The 21671-nt window shown below is 43.1% G+C and overlaps 1 protein-coding gene across 1 annotated transcript in view; it reads left to right on the forward strand.

Annotated features, from left to right (window-relative positions):
* Window positions 1–5060, forward strand: part of COX10 (cytochrome c oxidase assembly factor heme A:farnesyltransferase COX10) — a 90990-nt gene extending 85930 nt beyond the window's left edge. Inside the window, exon 6 of the mRNA XM_082213879.1 lies at window positions 4458–5060. Coding sequence (XP_082070005.1) covers window positions 4458–4864 — 407 coding nt within the window. The 3' untranslated portion in view covers window positions 4865–5060. The remainder of the gene's footprint in view (window positions 1–4457) is intronic.
* Window positions 5061–21671: the final 16611 nt, after the last annotated feature.

Consider the following 21671-nt stretch of genomic DNA (forward strand, 5'->3'; position numbering starts at 1 on the left):
TGGCAGTAAGACCCATTTGAACTCGCTTCCCCCTTCCTCTCCTCTCCCATGCAGCTCCCTGCGTGCCCCAAATATCTGCTCCAGAGCATCCCCCAACCCAAAGGTGAAGGAAGAAACGGAAAGGGCGTCCTGTTGTGGAAACAGATATACTTTAGATTTCCATCTATTCTTGTACCCTAGTATTTCTTCCTTTCTCCCACCACAAAACCTTCAGTCCTATTGAGTTATGCAAAATGCATCTTGACAAATTGCTGCATTCTGTCTTACAGTATTAAAAGTAGAGCAGAAATTGGATTTTTCTAACCACATAATTTGGAGGTCTTAACCGATCTCTCCATCCATCACTGCTATATCTTCCTTGCTTCAGTGTGGGCAGGTAGTGTGTTGTTTTTGCTGGATCAGCTTTTGCTGACAGGCATATTCAGATGATGGAAACCTAATTCTGTAGGCAAAGATAAGGTTCAGTTATACTTCATCTCATTTTCCAGGTTGAACATGGAACAACTACAGCTACATAACCGCCAGCCGTGTTTATCCAAAGGCAAATGGGTGCAGCTGGATTTGCTCTTGTTTTCCAGCTCTAATCTCCCTCATCTGGACCAAGGAGGAGTAATTTGTTTTAGCATCTTTTTAGCTAAGAGTAGCTGGTTTGTTACCATACCAAGATAGAAGAAAACAACCACACACAGTTCTAAGTACAGGCCATTAATGGCTAAACTTAGACTTCAAAATCCCTATAACGTCTTACATAAACTTAAACATTTAATTTATTTCCTAGAGAGACAAGAAGCTGGTGCTTCCCGCCGCCCCCACCTCCACTCTTAACCTCCCCCTCATGTGTCAGTCAGCTACCAGAATCTGGAAATGATTTTAAAATTCCTTCATATTATTCAAGGCAGAAGAATTACCAAAATTGTGCTCTAAGCAAAACAGCATTCTTGGGTTGCCAAGGCAGTAAACAATGGCCTTAGGAAATGCAATAAGACTTCAACATCTGTTTTGGAGCTGATATTTTAACCATTCTGTGTTTATTTTACATGCCTGGTTGGTGATCTCTGTCATACATCTGTGAAGCCAAAAACCAAGACAATGAAAGAGGTAGCAAGTCAGTTTGGAGCTCCAACTATAAGCCTGGTTTTCCATGCTGAGTTTTTAACATAAAAGTGCTTCTGGCTTTTGTCTTAAGTTTGTGAATGATAACATAGTTTAGCAAATCATGCTACCATTACAAGACTTTTTGCATACACCTAGGACAGCATGAGTTTTAAAAGAACATCATTGTGCTTGACAGCTTTAGATAGAAAAGCACGAATATCCTGCACCTTCAATCTCATGTGGAACCTTAAAGGTTGCTGAAAATATCCTCCTGAAACAGTAACACCACTCAACAATAGCAGAAGTACTAGATTAAGTAGCTGCACAGGTTAACCACAGGAAGTTGACTATCAGCCAAACTTCTCATGGCACCAAATGCATCATTAGCACCCATATTACATGGCCAGGATAGGAAACCCAACTGCTTCTCAGCAGCAGTTCTGACAGTCTCCCAGCTCCCAAGAAGAAAATGGGAGCTTTCTTTTCAGGGCCAACACAGCCATGGGAAAGGGATGATCTCCATCAGTACTGCAATGAGGTATGAAAGGGCTGAACATCTGCTTCCTACTTCTGCAATCCTGACAAAATCAGACATCACCACCTGCGCCTAACATCACTTTTTTAAAAACAAGCATACGGGCATATTATCAGTATCAGCATCATGCTGTATGTAGTTCAGCCTTGGTGGGTCTTTTTCCATAATGCACACCTAAATACACTTAAACTGGAATCCTAAACACAGTAGGGAGTAAGAACCATTTGGCAAAATCATACTGACTTCCAAGTAATTTGGAATTTGGAAAGACTTTCTCAGGGCAGCTGACACAGTGTAGTAAAAACAGTAAAAAAATAATTTATATTCTCTTAAGATTTAGTTTAGAGTGCATTTTTTATAGCCTCATCCAAAGGAATTTGCACAGAGGAGCACATAAAGATTTATGCCACTGCTACTGAAGCACCATCCACTGCATGGCAATTGAGATAGAGGCAGACAACGCTGTTCCAGTTGCTTCTGAATCTCTGAATCTCAATGTAGGATTGCTAGGAGGCTCCTCCCAACTAAGCCTGCAAAATAGCACCAGTTGCTACTAAGTACCCCCAGAGTGGGAACACAAGTGGCTATTTCTGTATCAGCACTTTGAGTAATCCCAGCATCGCTACAAGTCTGCCCTGTCAGACAAAGGTTTTGAAAATGTAAAGGTAGAGTCTGGACCCAGTTGCACTGAAAAACCTAATTCTGTACTGCACAGCAAGAAACGAAGCCATGCATGTTGCAATCAAGTTGACTTTGCAGTATCTCTTAGAAAGATTGCGTGAGAAGGCAGGCCCCTCATAAAACAACTCCCCTTGTTTGGCACATCAGTTGTCTGGTTTGGAGCTGGGAGTTTCACCTGAAATGTTGGTTGTTTTTTGACAAGGAAGTGAGAGTTGGAAGTTATTTCTGAGACAGCGTTAGGACATCTTGCCTTCTTGCTGTTCCTAGCATCCATCCCTTTGCAAACAAAATGGACTTTGATTCATCTTCTACAAGAAGGCATAACTCCACTGTAACAACATCACTTCAGAAGTTGAATCTGTGAAAATCAGTCAAGCTTTATTAAAGCGTAGGCCCTAAAGATGTCCCTTGTGAAACAGAATGAAGCAGATACTAATGGGCATCTGTGCTAAATTTCAGTGGAGCAGGATCTAGTCTTGTAGCATAAGTTTTTGAAAGACTGCAGTTGTGAGGAAATATTCCCATAGTTATATTCAGTGGATCTCTGGGCCTATTTTCCCCCTTTAATTCTTGCTTCTGTATAAACTTTTAGGTGGTGTACAGGGATAGGTAACACAGAGACCCCGAATGTTGAAAGAACTGAAACAACCTTACAATTCTATAATTCTATGAATTTTTTACTCTTCAGTTTCAGGTTTCTGCCAAGCATTCATGGATCAACAGAAGGTCCTATGATACTGAATTCTAAGATGTATGGAGTGTACAGAACTGAGAAGTTAGTTACTTAACACTAGGCATTTTCAGCCCTCTGTAGCCCTACATTATGTGGCTGTTAGAGGGTTGGCAACATACATTTCTGCTTAGGAAACCTATGGCAAAATATAGCAAGGTAACATGCAGGTGGTGACTGGAATCTTCTCTAGATTTCTGCTGAGCAAACTTTAAAAAGCTTATACTATTCAGTAGCCAAAGTTTATTGAATATTCTTCACTGTATTTGTTTTATATGTGTACCTTTGCAGAGTGGGTTCTGTGCAGAGCTGATGCACAGTCAGTTTGGACTGTGAAAATATATTGTGTGTAGTATAAAAAGGTGGAACCAAATGTGGAAACCAAAGGATAAAATGTATCTTAAGTGTTTTCTACAACAAATGGAAAGTGTGTGTTTTTTAGTCACAGAAGAGTTTAAGATGTTATATATATATATATATATATATAGAAGTAAGGTGACCATTTATGCATCACCCCCCCCCCAGATTTGCATAACATTTACATTATGCTATTTTATATGTAGAGGTGCAGATTTAAAAATAATAATTTTAATAGAAATGCAATGCATTTCACCTTAGTGGGGAGAACTGTGACCTGTGTGCCTGCTCAGTCGGTTGTCTAGGTTGGTAGCTATTGTCAAGCAACTTCAGAGGTCCTGCTTTCCTTTTTATGGTTCTTTATCTTTAAAAAGGCATCTCTTCCAATAGAGGACTGTCCTCTGAAAAGTAGAACATGTGGCCACCCTATCAAGAAGTTATAGTCAGTTAGTCCTAGCTGGGCCCTGTCCCCAAATCATCATCTTTTTATTGTCTCCAGATGAGGCCTCAGGCACTGTTTTTGGTTCTGAAAGCCTCAGTTTCTTGCTTTCTGCAAACATATAATTGTGTGGGGGAAAATACAAACAGTGCCGAATTCAAAATTGTAGATGAGAAGTGTGATTAAATTGTGTATGTATGACTTGCCGGAAATGCACTAGAAGTAAACAGGTTGGACAAGGAATGCAAAAAACATCCCTGCATCCCCTGGAAGTATCACATACATTGCTTGGGTTCTGAGCCTTTTGCAAGTGTTCTTACTCCAAAAATGATAGAATGATAGAAGCATCTTTTTTTAAGAGTAACATTTAGCAACTCCTGCATCTGAAAAGGGTATTTGGAGTTTATGTGGAGAGTCGAGTAAACTGTTCCACACAGCTCCATCCTGTATACCTTTCACTGCCTTGGGGCAAGCTGATTATATTAATGAGACTTCTGCACCTGCAAGTGATTTACTGGGTGTACGAAATGAAGACGCAGAAACTTCAGCCAAGTTATCCAGATTTCTGTGTCAGTGGCCCTGGCGTAAACCCTAATGCCTTGATTTCTCTTCGTTTGCAGGAGCATTGCTGCTGGGGGGGATTCTCTACTCCTGGCAGTTCCCTCATTTCAATGCACTCAGCTGGGGGCTCCGCGAAGATTACTCCAGAGGCGGCTACTGCATGATGTCTGTCACCCACCCAGACATGTGCAGGCGGGTGGCTCTGCGTCATTGCCTCGCCTTAATTGGACTTTCATCACTGGCTCCCATCCTTGATGTCACCACGTGGACTTTCCCCATAATTTCTCTTCCCGTCAACCTGTACATTTCCTACCTCGGCTTTCGTTTCTACAGAGACGCTGACCGTGGCAGCTCCCGGAAGTTGTTTTTCTGCAGCTTGTGGCACTTGCCAATGCTCCTCTTGCTCATGCTGACTTGCAAGAAATCTTGGTACAAAAAGGACAACGAAAAGGAATCCTTGAGTTGAGGCATCATGTTGAAAAACTCAAGTTGCCTTTGTGATAACTATTGGCTTCAGAAGCTCCCGTTCAAAATGGCGTACATATTTCAGTTATCATGCAGCAGGGAGGTTTTCTGTTGATGTATTCAGAGAGAATATTTTGTGTCCAGTGAACACTCTCTGTGATTTTTTTCAAATTAAATAATTTGATTTGGGACACACACATGACTCTTGGATTTGATTTTCAAATGTGAGATCCTTCCGTTGACTATACGGAGATGATGCTAAGATGCATGTTATATCTTAATAGCATACTGATGAAAGAACAAATCTCTATCTAATTCTTAAGGATGTATGGCAAGCCTGCTGAATCTAGTCTGGCAACAGTTCCCACAGGTGACTCATATGCATCTACACTTTTCCACACCAAAACAGGAGGATTAGCTTAACAATATGCAAAAACCGCTCTGCCCTAGTTCTAGGAATATATTCTCATTCTGTATGGAAAGTGGAAGGGAGTAACAGTATTTGGAGCTGAAAGAAACCAGTAGGGAGTGTCATCCTCTCAGAGATGCTATTAACCTATGAGGGTGCCAAATTTCCACCTTTATTTAAACTTTTTCTGAATATGGTATCATAGGCGCCGACTCCATGGGGCCTGAGGGGGCCCGAGCCCCCTCAAAAATTTGTTTGGGGGGCTCCGCCCCCCCAATAATCTCGGGCGCCCCTCCAGCAGAGCACCACCACCACCCCTCCCCCAGCCCAAAATGCACAGGGTCGGGCTGCATGCCTCCTGCCCTCCCTCCCGAGCAAAAGCTCCACCCAATTTCCTTCGGAGCTGATTAATAGGCGCAGCACGCTCTCCCCTATTCGCTCACGAGGAGGCGGCGCCACTTTATCTGCATATTCATGAGCTTATTTATTATTCATGAGCTTTTGCGGGCTCCCCCAATATTTTTTATAAGTCAGCGCCCCTGTATGGTATAGACAGTTCATAAAGGAAAGATACGGAGAAGTTTGACTGGAGCCACTAAAAAGCTCTTAAAAAGGAAAAACAGCCATGACTACTTGAGAGAGAGAGAGAGAAAGAGAAAGAGAGAGAATGAATAATAAGGGGTACACATACATTTTGTGTGTGTGTATGTGCACGCGCACATGGAACATAAAGCCCCCAATGTATGTTTAAAGGCAGACCACCATGCCGAAATACATTGCTTTCCCATCAGCCAGGTCTTTACTCTGTACAAGCCCTCACCTCATCTCTGGTTACCAACTTAGAAGTCCTTTTGGCATTTAAGCGGATCATAAATAATAACCCTTAAAATAAAGAATGTTAGTACCTGGTAGGATTTGTAGTCAAAGCCATAGGGTTAGAAGGGCCCAACAGTTTGGGTAGCTCCAGGAATGACTCCTAGAACAAAAATCTGCCCATTGACTGGAAGTGTACAGCTCAATTCTTGGTTTTCTGACAATCGGCCTGCTTGAAAGGAAACAAACTTATGCCCGGCAAATTTCCACCCCATCAGACCTTTGACAACTTTCATGCCATCCTACTTTCATAGCAGCCTTTTTGCTAGTAGGTTATGATTGCCATCCTCCATCCAGGAAGGAGCTATTCGTTGTCTGAATTTCCGTTTCCTAGAAGTGCCTCCGACTCTTATTTCCTCCAACACATCATCAAGCAACCCTGATGGAAATGGAAATACAGAGCGGATGGAATCAGCTCAGTCTGGCCACGGAGAAAACATTTTGAACCAATCTGAAACAAGGAAATAACCTTCAGGGTGTAACTACTGTGGCTGAACAACCACAGAAACAGAAGCTTGTTCACTTTATATGCCAATCTTGTTTATGGCTTCAAGATGCTAGGTTAGTTGCGTATAGTTTATTGCATTCTTTTAACGCTAGCTTTTATATCATAGTTTTTCATGTTTCCACTACTTTCAAAAAGAATATTCAAAGCACAACAATCATCTTCCTTTCATCACATACACCCCACCAAATAATTTAAGTTCATTTGGAATGTGAAGGTTTATTGGAACATATGTGAGATCAAGGTGCCTTTCTTGGAGATAGAGGGACCTAGCATAGAACAAGGACAAAACTGTTGTTATTTTACCTACTTGCATTGTTGTCTAATTGCAGGGAATGGAGAGTTACCAGAAAACATTTGGGATGTCTGAATGAACAATTTGTAGGTGAGAATTGTAGGTGAGAACTGAGGGCATCATGGCAATTAATTCACAATTCTACTCTGATCTATATTTGCAAGAATGAGTTGAGGAGAACCTGCACAACCAATTTAACTGTCATATATACAGGTTGATCTACTTCCCCACGGATACATACACACACATCCTCAGAACACAATAGTACTATTAAAAGTACAATTCTGCATGTGTCTACTCAGAAGTAAGTCCTACTGAGTTCAGAACTTCCACACAATTCAGACCACTGCTGAACAAGCTGTAGAAGAGGTCGTACAAAGAAGACAACTAATTTATTTGGCACGATTTCATGAATCCAGACCAAGCTCCCACTTGAATGAGTGGCATGACTTGTCTATTTGCAATGCTTTCAATGGGACCAAAGTAGGCTGGATCTAAACTGTTGTGTCCAGAAGGCAGTCAAATCCATGGGGTAAGGGCTCAAAGGTTTTGGGTAGGCCCAGGAGTGACTCCTAGCGCAACATCTGGCCATTCACTGGAAGCATACAGCTCACCTCTTGTTTTTCTGACAACCAGCCTTCTTGAAAGGAAATAACTTCTGCCGGACTAATTCCCATTCTGCCAGTGTTAGATTCTGCTATAAATTCATAAGGAACAAGTTCTGGCTTCCAACTGCAATAATACTAGCCTAACCTACTGGATTATTTTAAGAATTGCTGAAATAATGTATGTGACGTACTCTCGACAATCGAAAATACTAAAGAAATACATGCTAATGCTGCGATCCTATGCTTACTTGCTGAGATTAATCTCTCAGTAGGGCTTGCTTCTAAGTAGCAGGGGTTTCCAATGAAGAACGAATGAAGAACAGAAACACGGGTCCTCTCAAATACAACTAATTTCGTTGTTCCAATGTGGAGTTGTCTTGCTTCCACTATCAGTTTTGCTAATAAAGCTTTCCTTGGCCTGGTTGTCTTTATGCGCATAGATTCCCATGAGATCAAGGTTGTGGGCAGGCAGGGGAAGCATAGGAAATACCACGCCGGATCAAAACATCATGTTATCCATTTTGAAACTGCAACAGATTTCTTCCTTTCTCTGTTTTAAAGTGTAGCCAGTGGTTGTGTGTGACTTTGTGCAACCACACCTTCAATCCAGAGTGGTTTTTTTCTGACTTTGAAAAGAGCTGTAGGATAATGGGCAATTGTGTCCATGATCCTTTTTCTTTCCCAGTAAACCATTAGAGATTGCCACCTGGCCAGTTTTTTTCTGCCACCTGATTGCTTTTCTAATACTGAATCGATGACAGTCAATGGACAGCTTCTAAATGTGCATATATTTATATTAATGAAATACCATATTGCACCAGTGGCTATTATTTTGTTTTCCTCAGGGGTAGGGGAAGACTCCTGATCACAGAAGTGAGAAAATGGGAAATTATTGATCTGATCTATCGTTGCTTGAGGGCCTGTGGCCATTAATATTCCCAGAAACCAGCTTTTTATACTCAAAGCTGGGAACTCATGTAATCATGTGTTACCTGGCTCTCCCATGTTTTTCATCTTTTTAAATGATTCTAAACAAGGAGATGGAAGAGGTGGAGGCAGAATAAGCACACACCTTGCCCTAGTAACTCCCAAAAGTCCAACATCTCAGTCACCCGAGCATCATATCCCATTGTAACAAATGTCCAGAACAGCAGCTGTGATAGCCTGTTGCAGCGAAAACAATTGTTGTTTGTGGCAGGCTAACGACTTAATTGATTATGGCACAAGCATTGTGTGTACCACAATATACACCTCTGTGAATCTGATTGCTACGAACTCGGCCTCACAATTCATTTGAAGGGAATATGCAGTGGACAAGCCAGTTGCTCAAGACATCTCTCAGAGGTGGATTTAGGGCAGCATGCCCAGTTCCCCCACATAGGGCACTGAGCCAAGGCAATGCCTTCCTGCCTACTTCCCAGAGCCTAGAAAGCACTCAGTTCGGGTTGGAGACGTAACGGTTCTGGCAGGGTCCTAGAGTCTCCTTCCTTCTCGAAGCCTAGTTAGCACTTGCCCTGCTTTGAGAGGGATGAAGAAGGGCTCTAGGACCACGCTAGAGCCCTCATGCCTCCTTCCCATAGCCCAGTGCTTTGTTTACTCGGCTTTGGGAAAGCAGTGTGAAGGCTGGGAGGAGGCGTCAAATTTGGGTCTCACTTGGGGCACCATATTACCATTTCTCTTGCCTGTTTTCTTTTGAAGAAAGAAGACATTCCTCGTTGTTTTGTTTTGTTTTTTGAAGGAAGGTCAAGATGTGGACACTGCAAAAATGACTTAACACTTTGCTGGGGCGGTTCCACCGGGTTTGGTTTTCATTTATTTGAAAGGCTGCATGTTTTCAACAGAACAAGGCATCAAGACGGATGTGAGGCAATCATCCTTCCAAATGTTCCCAACTAGAAGACGGGATTGTACTGGAAGCAAGGGAAATGGTTACAAGAGGACATCAAACATTAAGTTATCTGGATTTATTTAAGTTAACTTGGGAGCAGCGGGGTATTATGTCTTACAGTGGAAAATAATAAAATGAAACTCAACAAAGAAAAGCATTAAGCATGACACATTGGAAAGAAATGGCAAATGTATAATTACCAAACTGGGGAGACGATTGTCTGGGCTCCAGCATTACCGAGAAGGAATAAGAAGGAATGAGAGTCTATCTGAAGCTGAGCCAGCAACGTAGCATTTCTTACAAGACAACAGACACTAGTTGAAGCTGTATTAACAGCATCTTCAGCCTGCCAGACGGGAGGGGGTAATAGTCTTGTTTTATTTGGCACTAAGTAGGTCTCCAGTGCAGTATTGTGTCCAGTTGTGGTCACCACTTTTAAAGACGGATTAGACTAAACTGAAAACGATTCTGAGGGAAGCAACAAAACTGACACTTTGGAATGCATGACACGGGAGGGGGGAAACTGTAGAAACTTGTCGTGGTTAGTTAGCCTAGAGGAAAGAAGGGTGGATGGAAAGAAATGATAGCAGCTCTCGGGTATTTAGACATGCAGGGAAAGAAAACCTGGAGCAGCTCCTCCCCAAAGGCCCAATTCTGACTGAAGTGGTAAGCCAACATCTGCGTTGCCCTGCTTCAAATTGCAGGTGAGGGCTGACAGTTGTGCCAGCGGTATAGTGGCATCATGCACAGTGCAACCCAGATTCATGTTCTGGCAGGTGCATGCCTTTCTGTCTCTTTGGAGAAGGAGTGTCGCTCTGTTGTAGAGCACCTGCTCTGCATGAAAAAAATTTCATTGGCACCTCCATTTAGAGCTCGGGAAAACTTCTGACTGAAGAGACATTGCTAGTTGGTGTAGAGTAGACAATCATGGGCTAGATCAGGCATGTCCAAAGTCCATTTTGGGGGCCTAATTCAGTCCGCCGGTCAGTTTAATCCGGCCCCTGTGGCAGTTAATTTCCTGGGGTAAAATCCTCAAGAACGTCAATCCTAAAAAAAGGTTAACAACTTTGGTCAGCCCTTTGGTCGGCCCTCACGGCCCTTAACTTCATCAAATCTGGCCCTCTTTGGAAAAGGTCTGGACACCACTGGGCTAGATAGACCAATGAATTGACCTGTTATAAAGCAGCTGTGCTTCATAACTGCATATTTCTCCATCAGGAAGATCCAGAAAACTAGATGTCAAAGAGAAATCTTCTAGAATATCCTTCTGCCCAACATACTAGTTTTCTATGAGTAGAAAACTTTTCTTTCTTTCTTTCTTTCTTTCTTTCTTTCTTTCTTTCTTTCTTTCAACTCAAGTGGCACTGTCAAGACACAGGTTTAAAACCTCAGGGAAAGAAGGACATGAGGGAAGCACTGAAAGGACAAGAGGCACCAAATTAAAGTTTCAGCAGAGCTGAAATCAGGTGACTACCTTCCTAACTGTAAGAAGTGGGCCACAGAATAAGTTAACTGTGGAAGTTGGGCAATTTATTTCTGGAGGCTTTTAAAGGGAGGCTCCATGAGGTCAGCTCTTGTGGTTCTATGCACTGGCATTCTTATAGATCCCCCAGGGGAAATGATACATTGCTAGGCTTTCAAATTAAGAGCTCATTCTAATGCCCTGTTTCTTTCTTGCCACTTAGTTATGGCTAGAAAAAAACTTTTGCCCAAAGCACACCAATTTATATAACATAGGTATAGATGATAGATTAGATAGATAGATTAGATAGATAGATAGATAGATAGATAGATAGATAGATAGATAGATGATAGATAGATAGATAGATAGATAGATAGATAGATAGATAGATGATAGATGATAGATAGATAGATAGCCTTTTTCCCAAATTGGACTTACGACATTTAAAATAATTAAATGCACAGGAATAAAAACAAACTAGTTAAAAACAATAGATTTGTTGATGTTGATGTTTTGAAGGTAACATGCTGGTCTTGCAGGGAGGGATTTTAAATGAAACATTTAAGTGAGCAAGTTTCCATTCATCAGAGGGCTGTGAATGGTTTCCCTGGCCCACTTCAAAAGACCGGGGCAGTGTGTCCGCTGGGGTACAACTCATTCAGGGGCACTACAGGAGATGTGAAAACATCTGCTCAAGTCAGGCCGGCGTCTTTCAGGACTGTTTTCCCCTTGCTAATAATTGTCTGTGTTCTGTCATCTAGAAAGGGGACTTTGTATGTTGTCTCCCAGGTATTCTAATGCTAATTTGTTTAGTTAAAAAGAGAGGAGGCTAAACAGATGTGAGCCATTTGGTTAGGTTGTAGTTCATTTGTTAGAAAGTGCAAAGGCTTCTTGGGAGGATATTAAATATTACCTTAGCTATTCATGAACACTTCATATTTCAAGAGAGGGAGGGCGGCAGGGATTGCACTCAATAAATCAAGCTTTTTTTAAAAAAAAAAAGAATGATGGAAAAAGGCAAACATTTGATAAATCTATGTCATTATGCCTGCAGATCAAAGGGCTTTACATATGTATTTATGCAAGTGGCAACCTAGGAGACAATAATAACAAACATAGATCTCCGGCGGCTTTGTGAAAATAAAAATTAGCCTGTTCTAATCTGTAATTATCTGGGAAATGTGCAAGGCAGGAGGTTGCTGGCTACAGGAGTGTTTCAGCTTGGTAAAACCAAAGGGATGAAGCGGCTTCCACTCAGTTGCCAAATCCCAGGAAACACTGAAACTGGCAAATGTTGCTAAGCACAATGCATATAGTTTGGGGTAGTTAGATGTCTGTCACTACATTGTACTAGTATTTTTGAGCAAAATATAAATGGGGCTGGTTTAATAAATAGGAAATCTAATGTGCTTTTAGGATATTTGCATATATAACATAATCAGGCCAGAATCTTATGCCCATTTACCTGAGATTGTCCAATGTTTATTATTCCTAAGCAGACATGCAAAAATAGCCAGCTATAAGTCCCTCTCTTGAGTTTTGTGTGCTGTTGATATGAGATAGAAATCAGAAGAGAGTCATTTTTTTAATCAGTTGTACTCTATGAGCCAGGTTTGCATTCCATGTGATTTTAAGCAACAGCAACAACAGGCTTCAGATGTTAAATTACTTCTCGATTATGCCTGTAGAATCTCTGCCCAATCTTAGGCTTTACAGCAGCCTTCCTAAATCTGGTGCCTACAAAATTCCATCGGCACCATATATATACAGTGTTACTTCGGGTTACATACGCTTCAGGTTACAGACTCCGCTAACCAAGAAATGGTACCTCGGGTTAAGAACTTTGCTTCAGGATGAGAACAGAAATCGTGCTCCAGCGGCGCGGTGGCAGCAGGAGGCCCCATTAGCTAAAGTGGTGCTTCGGGTTAAGAACAGACCTCCAGAACGAATTAAGTTCTTAACCCGAGGTACCACTGTAGCACAGTTGGGCTAGCTGGTACTGACGAAGGTTGCTTTACATTATGATCCTATGCAAATCAGAAGTCCCACAAATTTCAGTAAATATAACAATGGCAGTTTGATCCTCCACTTGTTGACTTGGAAGCGACTCTCACCGTTTTATATCTTCTCGTAATCAATGGGCTTCCTTCCTCAATTCTAGAAAAATAATAGAAGGGAACAAAAGGGTCAGCTAGTCCAACCCTCTGCAACGCAGGACTCTTTTGCCCAACATGGGACTCGAACCCACAACTCTGAAATGAAGAATCTCATGCTCTACCAACTGAGCTACATAAGTCGCCATAACTTTTGATGCATCAGTTCCAGTGTAAATAGTTAATGAATACGGAAAAGATCCATCAGTTTGATTGGCCCAAACATTAAAAGTTCATAAAAGGGCATTGTTCTCTCTGTCTGTCTGGCTAGAGTGAACACACTGTGTATTTGTGCTCTAAAAAGAGAAATGGAAGTGAAGGACTTTATTTATTTACTTACTTACTTTTCTTCCTTGTTTGATGCAACCACAATTGTTCTCTGTGTCTTTCCATTCCTCAGCACTGTTTCAGATATTCCAGCCATTCGATTTCTACCTCTTCCCTCGAGCAATGTCCACACTCCATCCATCTCACTAAAAAATAAAAAAATAAAAAGTTCTTTGACATCCAGCCCACATTTTTTCTTGACTCAACTCTGTCATGTCACTCCTACTCATCTCTCCTTGGAGCACTGGAAAACACTCCTCCCCATTCAAGCCAAATGGCCTTGAGCCAGCAAAGAACGGTGTTTGCAGAAAGAGGGATTAAAACTTTAGGGGCAGGTCAGGGCAAAAAAAAAAAAAAAAGTATAATGACTTCCGGTTTCTTGGGAGAAGAAATGGAGTTGACTGGGTGTTTATGACGGAGAATAAGAGTACACCCCGAACCCACTCAGCCAATGAAACCCAAAGGAGGGAGTTGTGTTACAGCATGAAAATGATTCCCTTTGGCTGAACATGGCAACATTTCTAAATGAAGTTAGGCCTGATTTACACATTACAGACATAAGACTATGGAGACTGCTTGAAATTGCTCCACTACTTGGCTGATACAACCACTGAGCTGAAGGAAAAATTAAAATGACAAACACCCTGAAATTCTGATATGAAACTAAAAGCCGCAAGTGGTGTGGAATGGCCACAGAAATGGGGAAACAAATCCACTCTCTTCATGCATCTCTGTGATGCCCACTTGTTTCTGCTCCCCAAAATGACCACATTGCAATGTGCATTGGAACTGGGACCTGTTGGTCACAAAGGGGAAAGCTATTAGTATGCAATTTTCAGTTCAAATGTCCAAAAGGAGTTCTAATGCTATAATGAAAATGGAGTATTGAAGAAGAAGAGGAGGAGTTTGGATTTGATATCCTGCTTTATCATTACCCGAAGGAGTCTCAAAGTGGCTAACAATCTCCTTTCCCTTCCTCCCCCACAACAAACACTCTGTGAGGTGAGTGGGGCTGAGAGACTTCAGAGAAGTGTGACTAGCCCAAGGTCACCCAGCAGCTGCATGTGGAGGAGTGGAGACGCAAACCCGGTTCACCAGATTACGAGTCTACCCCTCTTAACCACTACACCACACTGGCAGCCCGCTGATTCAATCCAGGACAACAGCCACATAGTAGCTGAAACATAGATATCAGCCCTTGTTCTACCAGAATCAGAGCAAATGCTGCTCTGTTTTTAAGCAAACCCAGGGCTAGGACAACTCATTTTGAAAGGGAATTAGTTTCATTTCCATTTCATGCGCTCCAAAAGGAAATCCAGTCCAGTTCAAGTTTGCCTCCTTCAAAAAAGAACTAATTCGATTTGAGTTCAATTTGCAATTCATTCATGTGGTACTCGGCATTTTCTCCAGCTAAAGTTTAAAATATAGTTAAGCAAACTAAGAAACCATCTGAACGCACATGGAGTGTAATGTGAATAATGTTGTCATTTATTTTCCCAGTGATTGTACTCTTTCAGCTTAAACAGCAGCATCAGTTCTCAGATACTGTTGGTACAAATAGTAGGCACAGTGTCTGCAGTCAAACACAAGAGTTAAGTGTGATGAAACGTGTGTGTGTGTGTGTGTGTGTGTGTGTGTGTTGAACTGAATTTAAAATTACCCAAAGTTCCACCACAATAGGAACTTAATTCACATTCAGTTCACCCAGAAATTATAAGAACTCCTTTCAGATGTAATTTAGAGATTTTTTGAATTAATTCAGTAAATTAGTATGAATTAGCTCATTCCAGGCGCACTAGGCTGCTTAGATCAACATATGAAAGGAAATAATGTCAGAGGCACTTTGTCTCATACCCATTCTTAAGAGCATTGAGAGTAGGTCCAAATGCATATCAAAAGAACAACAGTACAGCTCACTCCAGGGATGGATTGGGGAAGCCAGGAGATGTAGAGGGCTACAAAATGTGGGTGGTAATAAACTCCAGCTCACTTCTATAGTACTTACTCAGTCCTTGGCTGGGGCTGTTGAGTAAATGATTCCTGACCTGAGACTCCCTTTTTCTCTCTTTCTTCCACTGGCTGGAGGAACATGAGGGTATGTGAGGGGTGTGACTATAGGCCTAGGACTTTTCTCAGTTAAGACACAAACCGCCATTAGTGTGAAAGGGGGGAAACCACATTCACATTCTAATAACAAAGACATGAGACAAAAGATGCAAATAATTAGCTGCCAATTCACTCTTTAGCATGTTGAATCAAACAGCCACCATAAGTAACATTCAGACTAGGTCAAATCCTACAGAAAAGACTAAATAAAGTGCAGTCTTGCCAATCAACCTTATCTAAGCAAACAAATACAAAGTCATGTCAACCTCTTTCTCTTTATTGGTCCAGATTGAGATTTTATGTTAGCCACTTGGAGACTGAGGAAAGAACTGGAGATAAGGGGAGGGGGAGCAACTAATAATCTACTATAGATGGTAATTAGGCTCTGAACTTCCATGCCTACAAAAGACTCATAAATTGTGAAAGACAAGCTGCATCATTCCTCAAGTGACCGGGGAGCCCAGGTCCATCTGTGTACCACACACAACCCAAAAGAATGGCCGCATGAAGAATGGGACTGTTCTTACATACACAACATGGAAGTTGGAACCAGTTTGCTGCATGATCCCCGGGCATCATTACTCAGAAGTAAACCTCACTGAGTTCAAGGAGACCTACACCCTTGTAAATGTGCTCACAACTGTAGCCTTAAATTATTTTAACATGTCTTTTTGCACCAGACCTCAACTGGGATCAAATACACAGATCAGTTGTAACTCAATCCATCTGCAGCGTGAAAGTTTTCTAACCACATATTTTTCTTGTTGCACAATTTGAGATTTGATGATGCCCGATTTGAAAAGCCTTGATTCAATCAGAGGCATTTTATTTAATTTTTTAAAAAATATATATATATTAAAGCTTTTCTTGGTTTACAAAAGCACATGCCATTTTCAGGCTGTACAGTCTTTCTTACAAATCAGTTACATTTGTTGTGAGACATTAGTGTTGAGTACAGTATAAGGGTGGGGAGAGGAGGGATGGTGAGGCTTATATTCTTTTATATTTTATATTCTTTTATACAGTGTACATGTGGGGTTTTGTGTCAGCATCAACTGGGTTGGTTCCCTTTCTATTTGTTTATTACACATCCTTGGTGGTGAGAGGTTTTGGGGGGCAGGGTGTGGTTAGTTGTCTGTGGTTGGCTGCAGTGGGGTTTGTTTGCATTTGTGAGGGGGGGAGGTTTTGTTGGGTCAGGTAAACTAGATTGCTTTATATGCTGTTAGTGGAGTCTTGTTGTTGTCTTGTTGGGCTGTGTATGTAAATGGGGTGAAGGTGTCCACTTCTATTTGTCCCCATGACAGTTTCAGTTTATTGGTTAGCTTTTCTGGTAAGGCCGTTTCCCATACAATCCGATACCATTGGTCCTTGTTTACTCCTGACAGGCCTCTCCAGTGTCTGGCTATGAGCCTTCTGGCTGCTGAGAGATGGTGGGTTATAAGCTCTGTATAATGTGAGTGGTCATTATGATCTTGGAAGATGTTCAGTAGGGCCAGTTCTGGGGTGAGTTCTAATACCTGTTTAGTTCTTTTGCATATCTCTTGTAGGACTGCTGTCCAGAAGGGTTGAATATACAGTGGTACCTCGGGTTACATACACTTCAGGTTACATACGCTTCATTTTACAGACTCCGCTAACCCAGAAATAGTACCTCGGGTTAAGAACTTTGCTTCAGGATGAGAACAGAAATCGTGCTTTGGCGGCGCAGCGGCAGCAGGAGACTCCATTAGCTAAAGTGGTGTCTCAGGTTAAGAACAGTTTCAGGTTAAGAACAGACCTCCGGAACTAATTAAGTACTTAACCCGAGGTACCACTGTATTGGGCAAGCCTTCCTGGACTTTTCTAGAAAAAATGAAATTGACCTCTTCTGTCACTTCCTACCTCTTGGAGATGATGTGATTGGCTCCCAATGCTTCCAGGCAAAGAAAGAAGGCAGAAGGGGATTCCACATGCCCCAATAAACTCCTGGAATAAAGCTGCCCTCCAAGTGGCCCGTCTAAATAAGAGCCCTGGCCCTTTTCTACAGAGAGAAGTAACAGGAAAGGATCCAGATGCTGGCAGGGAAATCTGTTAAATGGTGATGGGAGGGTTATCCTCCCAAAAGCCAAAAGGTGTATGTCATCAGGGCTAGTTGAAGCTCTGGGTAATTGGCCTGGAGTATCTGAAAAGTCTCTGTGCCTGCAGCCTGTGCAACAGAGCCAGGGCGGAGGAAGCCTTTGCATTGCACTGGGAGTCTGTTAGCCATGAATCATTCCTGGGGGGGAGGGATGGAAGGAGCCAACTTGCACAGCCCCTAACCAGATCCCCAGTGAATTTCACAAACTGTCCACAAGGCCAATATTATTTTCTATAAAGGCAATATTGTAAAGAACACAGTACTCACGTCCACTTGCTGTAGCAAAATAAAGGTCACCCCCCCCAAGCCCAAGCAGGGTGAGTTTGCTGCTAAGGAACGGCACCTGCAAGTTGACTTCAGAACACCCACACCCACCACTGCCACATTCATCCCAGGCTACAAAGCGCTGCTTGGCCAGGGACTGGGCTGGGCTTGACTTTCCTGCCGGAAAAGAAAGCCCAGCTGCTGATCTGCAAGGCTGTAACTGATCTACCCCGGGAGGCCTCTCCGGAGTGCCGTTCCGTGCACACACACACACCCTTTCCCAGTATCTCAGAACCATTCCGGAGGAAAATGCGAGAGAATCTCTGCTTCGTTTTTCCCACCCGCAGAGAGTGTTGAAACTGGCTCAGGAACGCCTGTTCGTTTTGTGTTGACGGCCAGGAGATGAGATGAGCTGAACCAAACTGAAGAGGTCCCTTCCTCCTCTGGAAGCTGCCTTGTGTGAGTCTCCACGGACTGATGACGCTGCCAGCATCGTCATGCATTGGGAATGACTCCTGGCAGGACCGGTGCGATCAAACGGTGAGGCGCGCAAATTCTGGCGCGGAAGCAAGGCCCTCCCCTTTGACACCGAAGTACTGGGAGCGAAAGCGCTCCCCAACTATTCCCGGGGACACATTTCGGAAGAAAGGCGCTTTCGTCCTTACGATTCTGTGCACAGTTACTTGGGAATAAGCCCCGTTGCGATCAGTGAGGTTTCCTTGCAAGGAAGCGCTCGCAGACCTAAAGGCTGAAGTGATGGGCAGCAGCAAGGGTTGCCATATTTTGAAGAGCAAAAAAGAGGACACATGATTTGCCGACTTCTACTTTTAACTATGGATCGCTATGACGATTCTACCCACGGAAGAGAGGACATGCCCTGGAAAAAGAGGACCTATGGGACCCCGAGGATCATCTAGTCCAACTCCCTGCAATTATTATTATTTTATATATTTATTAAATTTATATGCCGCTCATCCTCACAAGATCTCAGGGCGCTTCACAGAGTAAAATACAAGATAAAAACACAGGTAAATAATTTAAACAAAAACAGCAAAACAATAACTCCCCTTCCCACATAATATAGCAATGCAGGAATCTCAACTATATCTAAGATTTAGGCACGTTTGCTGAACAGCTGCGATCATGTGCACGTTTGTCCACAACTCAGTGGCGCTTACTTCTGAGTAAGGGTGCCTAGGATCAGGCTGGGTAGGTACCACCACCGCTGCTGCCTGGGAGGTGGTTTTAGGACCGCGATCTTCCAGGGAACTGACTTGCCCTGAAATCTGTAAGCGCCACCCTCAAGTGGCAAGCGGTGTCCACGTCAGTGAATAGCTACCAGCCCTTCTTGTTTCGCCAGCAACGCCTCTTCTGTCACTTCTCCGTCAACCCGCACTCCAAGACATTTCACCCGCAAATTGTTCGGGTCTTTCCGCACTTACTAGTCACATTGGCAACGTTGCACTTTGAGCCAATGTTTTTCAGAGTGAATTCGGAGCTGTCTGTCTGCACCTTTGGTCCCATGTGGCTGTTATGGGAGAATGAGGGGAGGTTTTCTCTTCCACACTAATGGTCGGTTGTGCTCAAGTTGGGGAAAGTTCTGGGTCTGTAGTCCCACCACCTCGTGTTCCTCCAGCCACCAGGAGCTATGAGCATTTCGTGGGAATAACTTTTTAGCTTTGCTTATATATAATGCCTAGTATTACTGGAATTCTAACCGCATGGGAGGTTAGAAGAAATGTCCGTCTGAGCTAATCCCCGAACTCCCTTCCCTACTTGCCATGTCTCTCCTCCCAACTGAAGGACTGGCACAGGAAAGTAGCGCAAAACAGACGACTCGAAACCACACCCACCCATCCAATTTCCCCACAGAAAGTGAGCTGGTGCTTGTGCACATGCCACCCTAAAGAAAATATTGAGGATCCGTTCCAGATCTTTGACAGGTGTCAGATGGCGGGGAGGGAAGAAAAAGCGTCCTTTTGAGGAAGATATTCCGGAATAGTAGCGGAATAATGACGACGTCGTGTGGCAACACGCCAAAACATCGAAAACAGCAACAACCCCATAAAGTGCGTGTGTAGAATGGCCCTTTATTTTTGCACAAAGCCCCTCCAATGCCGACGAAGTTTTGCGCAAACTTGTGCGCAAACCCTTTCGCGTATCCAGACGCATCCCTGATGCCCAAATGTCGATTCTGAATACCTGCAAGTCTTTCATACATTCACCCTGCACTCAAACATGATCTCTCTTTCACATACACACGCACAGCTTTTTCCACAGGCTCAGTATTTTAAAAATGAAAATAAAGTCGGGGGGGGGGGGAGAGAGAGGAGAGGAAATTCTCGATCGTTTCCTTCGAAAAACCCCAAGAAATTAAAAGTCAGTTTTCCTGCCCCGGAAGGGAAGAAGCAAGATTAGGCCAGGAGACTCTCGGTGTCCTTATGAGTGAGGGAGCTGTGCAGATTTGGATCAACGGATTCCATTTCTCTTTGATCTCCTCATTTTGAAAGGATCTTGATGAATAGTGATCTTCTGGGGCTCCTCATCCCCTTGTGTTCTTTGAGTGGAGAAGCCTCTTTCGCCATCCCCCCACTTTTAAAGGATTATTGTCAAGTTCCTGAGAAACTGAGGACTGCTGGACAATGAAATACAAATCTCTTCCCATTCCTCGAAAGAAAGCGAAGTGTTCTTTTCCTCCTAAACAGGCTGGGGAGGGGAGCGAACCGGAGCTGCAATCCCGAGCGCTACGGCTGGGGAGTCAAATCCCATTGAGATAGTGGGATTTAGGGCTGGGCTAATACGCTGAGGATTGCAGCTAATGTGAAAATTAGGAACACCTTTGGGGCATCTTGAGAATGGAGTTAAATTGAGCGAAAGATTGGTGTGTGGTATTTGGAGGTGCGGGGAAACAAGGATTGGTTTCTTCATTCCGGAGCGCACTCTTGGAATTTCTTTCCAAGACTGAAATCGTTAGAATATCCTGAAAGAACTTCACTTCGCTGGGGTTTTCATTTGAGAGTGTCTGTTCGTGATTACCAGCTTCTGTCGACTCAGTTGGAAAGTTCACGCTTGCCCCCCCCCCCTCTCCAAGCTTTGGCGACCCATAAAATTTCTTTCACTCCAAAAAGAGGGTTGACGGAGGGGAGAAAGAAACTTTTCTCTCGCTTTGAAAACTTGCGGGGAGCCTTCTGTCATTTTTCATGTTGCCACCACAGAAGATTCGGATCATAGGGAACTGAATTTCCTTTCCAATCTGGTTCAGCCCCCTCTACATGTCCACACACCCCTTCCCGCTCGCTCCCTTCCGCGCATTTATTGTCTTCATTTTAATGTTCGCTGGGAGCTTGCAGCAGACTTCTATTTAAACAGAATCCGATTCGGCTTCGCTTCGCTTCCACACTAGCGGTAACCACGGGATCGTTTTCGGGGATTTTTGCCCCGAGTCTCATCTAGCAGTCAATTGACTTTTTGAGAAGAAGAAAAATAAGCGGAGAGAAGGCTATTATTTCTTTACATTGATTTCACTAATTTTTAATTTTTTTGCACTTTTGTCCTCCGCGATGGCCCTGTGAGGCAATGAGGTGATTTTCGTCTTAATGGTCTCTTATTCCTACCCCACCCCTCTATACCTCAAAATGTAGTTGGGGGGGGCTTTCTGCTCATCCTACTGCGTGGGGGGCTCTGGAATAATGTCCCCAAATCGGCACCGAAGACGTCCCCCACCCCCGAAGGCAAGTTGCGCCACTATCGACGCGATACAGTCTTTCCCCCTTGACAAGAAATCCATTGACACTGGTTTGAA

The sequence above is a fragment of the Podarcis vaucheri genome (assembly GCF_965113315.1).
Source record: "Podarcis vaucheri genome assembly, chromosome: 2".
NCBI lineage: Eukaryota > Metazoa > Chordata > Lepidosauria > Squamata > Lacertidae > Podarcis > Podarcis vaucheri.